The sequence below is a fragment of the Elephantulus edwardii genome, unplaced genomic scaffold, assembly GCF_000299155.1.
Source record: "Elephantulus edwardii isolate Elephantulus edwardi_28Jun2011 unplaced genomic scaffold, EleEdw1.0 scaffold00124, whole genome shotgun sequence".
Classification (NCBI taxonomy): Eukaryota; Metazoa; Chordata; class Mammalia; order Macroscelidea; family Macroscelididae; genus Elephantulus; species Elephantulus edwardii.
Genome location: NW_006399874.1, coordinates 6,621,518 through 6,630,265, shown reverse-complemented (window position 1 = coordinate 6,630,265; position 8,748 = coordinate 6,621,518). Strand labels below are relative to the sequence as shown.

General features: G+C 37.9%; 1 protein-coding gene across 1 annotated transcript in view; it reads left to right on the top strand.

The window, feature by feature from the left end:
* Positions 1 to 282: 282 nt before the first annotated feature.
* Positions 283 to 8,748, top strand: part of RAB23 (RAB23, member RAS oncogene family) — a 23,671-nt gene continuing 15,205 nt past the window's right edge. The window contains exons 1-2 of the mRNA XM_006893147.1: positions 283 to 504; positions 1,974 to 2,059. Of these exons, the coding sequence (XP_006893209.1) occupies positions 350 to 504; positions 1,974 to 2,059 (241 nt within the window). The 5' untranslated portion in view covers positions 283 to 349. The remainder of the gene's footprint in view (positions 505 to 1,973; positions 2,060 to 8,748) is intronic.

The window sequence follows — 8,748 nt, the reverse complement described above, 5'->3', positions numbered from 1 at the left end:
TAGGGTCGCTATGAGTCACAAGCAACTCGACGGCACATAACAACAACAACATGTACATTTAGGCACTTAGTAATAAGACAATATTAATAGTAAGGATTTAAAAATGAATGATGGTCTTATACCTGCTTTCAGAGAGTGTTCATTACCTGAAATGAATTCAGGGAGGCTTCCATGATGGAACCAAATTCTTGCAATGCAATATTATTGTTTCTTGGTAAAACATACCTTTTTTTTTTTTTTGCGCAATTTTCAGGTCATTTAAAAATGTCTTTTAAATTACAGATTTGAGGAAGAATATATAATCACCTGAAATCAGAGCTGGTGAGGAAACTCTTCTTTAGCTCCAAAAATGTTGGAGGAAGATATGGAAGTGGCTATCAAGATGGTGGTCGTAGGGAACGGAGCAGTTGGAAAATCAAGCATGATCCAGAGATACTGCAAAGGCATTTTCACAAAAGACTATAAGAAAACTATTGGAGTTGATTTTTTGGAGCGACAAATCCAGTATGTACTTGACCATTTTATCCTCTTGGTTTTGATTTGTGAACTCTGTCCATGACTTTCACTTGAATAATATTAATAAAATCCAGTCCAACACTGTGAAGTTAGGACAATCCTTATAAGACAGTTGGTGATGATTTTCATAGTTATTATTGTTTTTACCTTTCCCTTGTCTTCCATCTCTCCTTTCCTTCTATTTTCCTTTTACTTCCCAACTCTTCTTTTTTATCCCTCTTTAACATTTGTTTTGTATTTGTTGGTTATATCTTGAACACAAACTTAAATGTGAACTTGACTCTAGTGATATTTCCCATCCTTATTTCATTTGGAAGAAAGTATATCAATCTCTCAGAACTTTTAATCTCATATATTAAGCGATACTTTTGTTTAGACTTGCTCTCTCTGGCAGCATAGTCCATAATGTGTTGCATTGTTAACTAAAATTATAAGGAAATGTGTGTGAGATAGATATATATATATATATAGGAAACATTAAAGAAAACGGTCTTACTTGCTTAAATAGTAGTGTCAAAGATAATTATATTCATTGAAAAACAGTTGATTTTCTAATTTGCATAACTGGCATGCATCTGGGCTGCTTGTGCCCCCCAAGAGTATCGATCCTACCATGGACTGTTAAGAGAACAAATACTGTCCTAGAGAGGGTGGAACCAGTTTGCTCGTTGGAGACAAGGATTTTGAAACTCCTTCTCACGTTCTTTGGCTATGTCACCAGGAGGAACCAGTCTTTGGAGAAGGACATTAGACTTGGAGGGGTAGAGGGTCAGGTTAGAAGAGGAAGACCTTGGATGAAATGGATTGACACAGTAACTGTGGCAGTGGGAGTAAGGTGTGTCGGAGATGGTGAGGTTGGCTCAGGCTAGGGCAAGGGTCAGGGCTGTTGTTCATAGGGTCACTATGGGTTATAGTCAACTCGAGGCACGTAACAACAATAGCATCCTGTTACTTTCCTTTTTTTGTTTTTACTCTTTTAAAAAATACTTTTGTATTTGTTTTCTTCTTTAAAGCATATTATCAATTTTGATGGTGCTTTTTTAACACTTGTTTCCTGAAGCCAAATTAAATGTTTGAATATTTGAATTAAAGGTCAGATAAACAGATGATTAGTTATTCTATTACTGAGTACACCAAAACACATTAATAGGAGATGAGAAGACCCCAAGCCCTGACCTAAGGAAATCCCTTTTTTCTAATAGTGTTGATTATAAAGTTACTATCTGTGACTTCTATCAGAGAACCAATATGCAGGTAAATCTAATTCATTTGTCAAGTTACAGCTTTGTCTTTCATCTTTTAAGTTCCCAGTATTTGAAAGAACTTAAGACTTTTTCCAAGTGAAACCAACAATGAAATTTTAATACCTTATAATTTGAAAAATAGAAACATATCCAAAACTGTATTACTGAAAACATTTTTGTTTACTTTTGAATTAAAGTCATCTCTTGTTTCAGGGTTAATGATGAGGATGTCAGACTAATGTTGTGGGATACAGCAGGTCAAGAAGAATTTGATGCAATAACAAAGGCCTACTATCGAGGTAAACTTTGGAATTTATTTTTGTTAGTCATTTTCTTTTGGTAAACAAAGATCCTTATTTTCTTTGTTTCTCATATAAAGTTGTCTCCTTAAGTACGATGAATAAATATTTTTTTTAAACCGTGAACTGAGGGGCGGGGAAGAGGGGGGCAGTAAAAATGTGCAACAATGAATGAATGAAAACCTTAACTTTTCTGTAAACTTTCGTTAAAATCACAAATTTTATTTAAGAAAAAGGAAAGTTAAAATAACTTTAAAGTAATTTTTAGAACTTTTAGTTGTTTTAAATATCTTGTTGAATGGCAGATAATACTTTGTACTAGGGATAATAGAAAGAGAATTGATGCCTTTGAGCTGTGGTGCTGGAGAAGAATATTGAATAAAACATGGACTGCTAGGAGAGCAAACAGGTTCATCCTAGAGAGGGTGTTCCTTGGAGACAAAGATTCTGAAGCTTCATCTGACATCCTTTGGGCATGTTGCAAGGCGGGACCAGTCTTTGGAGAGGGACATCATGCTTGGAAGGGTGGAGGGACAGCACACAAGAGAAAAACTTGGGGTGAAGTAGATTGATTCAGTGACTGGGATAATGGGGGGTAAATGTGTCAGAGACAATAAGGTTGGCTCAGGAGCAGGGTTCAGAGCTACTGTGCATACGGTCACTATGAGTCGCCACTTGACAGCACATAACAACAACTGTAACAGCTTATCTCTGCCTTAAAATTACATCACTCATATAGACATCTCTACGTAGAACCAGTTGAAATCTTCTGAATGCCTACCCTGATCACAGGTTTTCCCCAATGAAGTTAATATTAGGAAGTAAAAACTAGCATATGAAAAGATAAAGCCCCTGCAGATAACAGTATCCTGTCTTATGCCACATGATACTCCATTTGTGAAGCACTTACAGAAGTTAGATAACAAAAGAGGTAAGAGGAAAGAACCATTAAAGATTTAAGGCTCTAATATATGTATTTAAATTCTCCAATAAAAACTTGAATTGCCAAATGGAATTTAAATTTTCCTTTAATAATGTCACTTAATCTTGGGAAAATGGAAAAAAAAAATAATGTCCAGTGTAATTTTTTGCTTATCTTTTGGAGTTTAAAGTATGATTTTTAGTTTTTCTTCTTCTCACTGCCAGAGGTAGTTGTAATATAGCTTTGTAGCCTCCTGATTCCAAGTAAATATTAACTAATAATTTGTACTGGAAAGTATTTGGTACTCTATTACTCAGATGCTGCAGAAATGAACAATAGAAACATGAGTTATCACTTCTGTGACATCCACTCCTCAGAATACCTAATAAAATGGATTGACACAGTGACTACCACAGTGGACTTGAGTATGATAGATACAAGGAGGATGGGGTAGATAGAATAGGGCACAGTTCTGATCTGTTGTTCTCAGGGTTGCTATGAATCATAATTGACTTGATGACACCTAACAACAACAACCAACATGTCACCTCCTCCATTTGCCATAGTCCACCATTTTTCTTTATGTCTTCTTTATTGACATGAATAATTTGCCTTACACTCTTTCATCTTAAAAAAGAAGTCTTCCTTCCCTTGACACCCATGTATTGCTCTATTGCTCTGCCTCCTTTCATAGCAAAACTGAAGAGTTTCTTATACTTGCTGTTTCCACTGTCATACCTAATCCTCTCTTAGAACTGTTCCCTAACACTTCATTGAAACTCTTTTTTTTTTGAGTTGTCAAGGATTTAATTTACTTGTATCTACAAACAACAGTCAGAGAAGCAGCAGCCAAGACATCAAATGACATAATTCATCATGCGGATCTACTATAAAAGGCCTTTTTTTGAAAGATACTGAGAATTATGTGGCTTGATCTTCTACCTAAGTCATGGGTTTTGTTGGGGTTTTTTTAATTTTAATTGAGATTTTTAACAAAAGTTTATAGAGAACTTGGATTTCCATTCATTCATTTAAACCACTCTTAAAGTCAACAGTAATCTCCAGCTAGTCTGTTCATCATCTTACTCAGTTTATCAAACATTGGACACTGCAGTCTACTTTGCCTGTCTCAAGAAAGTTTGTTTTCTAGGCCAGTGCCCTCAAACTTCACTTTTACATGAATCAATTCGATATTGAATTGCAGCTCTGGTTTTTAGTAGGTTGGTATAGAACCCGAGACTCAGCCTTTCTCCCAGATTCCTAAGCAATGGTGGTGCTGCTCCATGGACCAGCCGGAGTCCGACCACCATGCCTCTTCTTGATCATAATCCTTCAGTAACTTGTGTTTTTGCCAGAGGAAGAAGTTTGGGCAATTCTAGCATGGCATCCACAGGATGCTGTGGTTGTGATTCTTCTTGTCCATGTAGCCTCATCTCCTCCTGATTCCTCCCTTGTGTTTTTACTCTGGACAAATTTCTAAATTAAGTCTCTTCTATATACACCACAGAATGTAAAATGTGTCCATACTATACCCCAAAACTCACTCACTCACTGTCATTGAATTGGTTCCAGCTCATTGGAACTTTCTGCCTTGTGTCTAAGGCTGTAAGTATTTATAGGAGAATGTCCGTCCTTCTCCTGAGAAGCAGCTAGTGGATTTATACTGCTGACCTCTTAGTTAGCAGTTCAGCACATTGCCATTATGCCATCAGGGCTCCCTTTGTTTGGAAACTACAAACACCTCAAATGTCTTCCTCCTGGATCAGCCTGTCAAACTTCTACTTTAAAATCCAACTTAACTAGGAAATCTTGGTTAAACCTTCTCCTCATGCCTCCATCCTGCAAAAAAGTTCATTAATTTTTTTTTTTTAGCAATTCCTGTATTTTTATTTTATTTATTATACACTATCTAGACCTCACCATCTCGCTGCTGCCAAGTTGATTCCAGCAGGTTTCTGAGTCTAAATCTCTCCTGGGCTCAATAATTCATTGCAGTGACCACAACAAACTGCTTATGTCTGTGGAGTTTATTAGGGAAAGAATAGATAATGACTCAAAATAAATTCTTTGGTTAGGACAGCTTCTTGGCCTTGTCCATAAGTAGGCCTCTGTTTGGTCCTTGGTCTCTTGATCTTCAGGCCTCTTGGTATGACGTGGCCTCTGCCCTGATCAGACAAGTGTTAGAATGTCTGGAGGCCCTCCATTGTGCCAGTAAGTCATGGCCTGAAGGTACTTAGCTCTGGAGTTTGTGAGTTAGTCATTAGCCTTCACTCTGCTTACAAGAACGCAGAGGGACCCCACTCTACCAAGAGGCCTCCTACTCAGCTCTACTCTACCTAGAGTACTGCTGTAGCCTCCAGCCCAAAGGTGCTTCAGCTCCCCACTCTGGGAGCCAGGGAGCTCACTGCACCATCTCCCGCCAGTGCCCTGCTTCTGCTGCCTCTCCTGCCGCCCTTCTCTGCCACTGCTTCTCTTTGTCTCTTGCTATCTCCAGTATGAGAGCCGCCTTCTTCATCTGTCTCTTAGGTCTCAGAAGTTCCTAGCTCAAGGACCACAGCTGTAAAGAGCTCACTTCCATCTCTTCTTACTGGAAGTGAGGGCCTCCTGTCCTACTCTGGAATGGCTTGTTTTAAGCCTAGTGGGATGGCAGAACTAACCAGTGGTCTCATGAATTCCATACACTTCATTTGTGTATTTGTTTAGAGTGGGGGGGGGGAAGAAACAGGCTTAAGCACAGCAAAAATTGTGAGAATGGACCAGCTTGTGCATAATTTTATTCTGTTGTTCATGTGGTCCCTGTGAATAATCAGAGCTGACTAAATAGCATCTAACAACAACCCAAAAAAGTACACTATATCTGCATTCTTGGCAAGCTGTCCAATCCCCTTGTAGCCTCCAAGCACCTCATTAACATTGTTCCACCCTGTCATTTGGTGCGAGTTACAAGAACATACAATTACTTTGTTTATAGTTCTGGGCCTAGACTACATTTTAGATCTTGATTATATAATATTGGGAACTCTTACTTCCCCAAAACTCTTCTTAGTGTCACTAGTGTTTTTATCTTACCATGAATTTCATCAGCGTTGACACTATTGATTAACAGACTCTTGAATATATAGTTGTATTTTAGTGAAACATTTTTTGTTTTATATCTTTGAAAGATTATTTTTAAAAGGAGTTATTGTACCTCCCCCTTGCATTTCTCTACATACAAGAAAAACAAAACACTAAAAGTAGTATACATGATTTTCGTTATCACTTAACTATGTTTATTTTTCATTCTCTTCATGGAATGGTATTCTTTTAGTTAGAAAGATTTTTAAGCTTTGGACAATCTGATCAGGCAGTATTATTTTTTAACCCAGGTGGTTATTTGTTGAGAATATTTTTACCTATAATTAATTTCAAAAGACAGAACTGTGAATCAACAATTATGTCAATTTTTTTTCTTTCAAGAAAGATTAAATGGGCCCAAAGTCAAAAATTACTTGATTTATAAATATATGAAAAGAAGAAAAACCTAGGTTGAAGTCGTACAGTTTATGTTTATCATTTGGTTTACGGATTTTCAAAAATGACCAAAAAACCCCAAGAAGCTAATAATATTTATATTTTCTACTCAAGTTGGCTCCACAATCAACTCTCTTGGTACCAGCAGCCAAGAAATTAAAAGTCTAATTGCACTGGCAAAGTCTGCTGTCAGAGACCTCTCCAAAGTACTGAAGAGCAATGATGTTAGTCTGTAAACTAAGGTGTGCCTGACCAGGCCATACTCTTTGCAGTTACTTGCTATGCATCAGAAAGCTGGACAGTGACTAGGAATGACAGAAGGAGAATTGATGCCTTTGAACTGTGGTGCTGGAGAACAGTATTGAATATACCATGGACTGCTAGGAGAACAGACAGGTTCATCCTAGAGAGGGTGAAACCAGGCTGCTCCTTGGAGGCAAGGATTCTGAAGCTTCATCTGACATACTTTGTTGCAAGGAGGGACCAGTCCTTGGAGAAGGACTTCAAGAGAGGAAGACCCTTGATGAGATGGATTGATTCAGTGACTGGGTATTGGGGATAGATGTGTCAGAGACAATAATTTTGGCACAAGATAGAACAGTGTTTAGGGCTATTGTACATAGGGTCACTGTTAGTGGCATGTGACTCAATGGCACTTAACTACAACTCAAATTGATGCTTTCTCTAACTTTTCATCTTCTGTATCACTCAAGATTTTCCAAGATTATTGTTGTTTTGGTGCAACCATTATGGAAGGCAGTATGGCACTTTCTCAAGATTTTGCAAATAGAAATAATATTTGACCCAGCAATACCACTACAGGGAATATACCCTAAAGAAAACAGAACTGCCACCCAAACATATATACGCACTCATGTTTATTGCCGCTTTGTTTACAATAGGAAAGAGTTGGAAACAATCCAAGTGCCCACCAGGAAATGAATGAATAGAGAAGCTGTGGTATATCCACACAATGGACTACCATGCTGCATTGAAAAACAAAGGAACTCATGAAATATTTTACAAAATGGATGACCCTGGAGGATATTATGCTGAGTGAAATATCTTAATAACAAAAGGAGAATACTGCATAATGCCACTGTTGTAAAGTGGGACTGACATCGGGGTTGGTGAAAAACTAAGAGGGGATAAATAATGTATACTGCATTGAAACAGATGAGGGAGAAAACTGTTTAGGAGTAGTATATGATTAGGTATTATTGTCATGACAAGAGTCCGGAATGAAAGCTACATAGTGGAGTGGACTGGGGGCGGGGGGATTGTATAACAGTGAAAGATTTTTTAATTTTAATTTTCAAAGAGAAAAGTGAACTGCGGGGGAAAGTTGAGCAGGGAGGAAAATGTGTAACAATGAATGAATGGAAATCCAAAGTTTCTGTAAACTTTCATTAAAATAAATTTTAAAAAAACCCCAACATACTATTTTACTGGAGTGTTTCCCTGGTCCCTAAAGTACTGTTTGATACATTTGTATGGGGAGTAGTTCATTTGGAAGATGACCTAAAGAAACAGAAAGAGGAGAATAAGGGGACAGTGGGGGGAACCAATTAAGGATTTGTTTATAAGGTAATTCCCATTGTAAGCAGCTGTGAGAACCAAGCTCTCTGAGCAACTCTGTAGACCTCTCTCCAGATTGCCACCCCAAAAGAGTTAGGTTAGGTATTCTGTCCCTTATAAGTTGAAACTTTGCATCAGAGACAGCTGTTCCCCTCACTTTAGGAATGTACCTCAGCCTCATGGGACATGAGAAAGAGACATGAGACAGAAAAACAGCTCTACAGCACATGCTTGAGGTGGACATTAGCAACAGGCCCAGCACTTTGACCATAGCTTCTGGAAGCCCAGGGGCTACTAGATGGGGTAGGGCCCTGAGGAGTCTGTTCTTGCTATTTGTGTTTGTCTTCTTTAATTAATGAGTACTTACTTCATACACCCTTGTCCCAATCAGAGAAGCTTAGCATTCCTTTGCTCACAACCTCCCATATTCATCACTAAACTTAATTTGACTAATGCTTTGAAGTCATTACTTCTTTATTTTTTGATCTTTTTTTAAGCAACATTGAACTTTTCTACGTTAATCATCATTGCTGCCCTTGCCTTTTGCATTTGAATTTTCTTTTCCTCTTTTCTTTATATATTTTCAGTTGTTGTTGTTATGTGCCGTCGAGTTGTTTGCGAGTCATAGCAACCCTATGTACAACAGCCCTAAACCCTGCTCTATCCTGTGCCAATC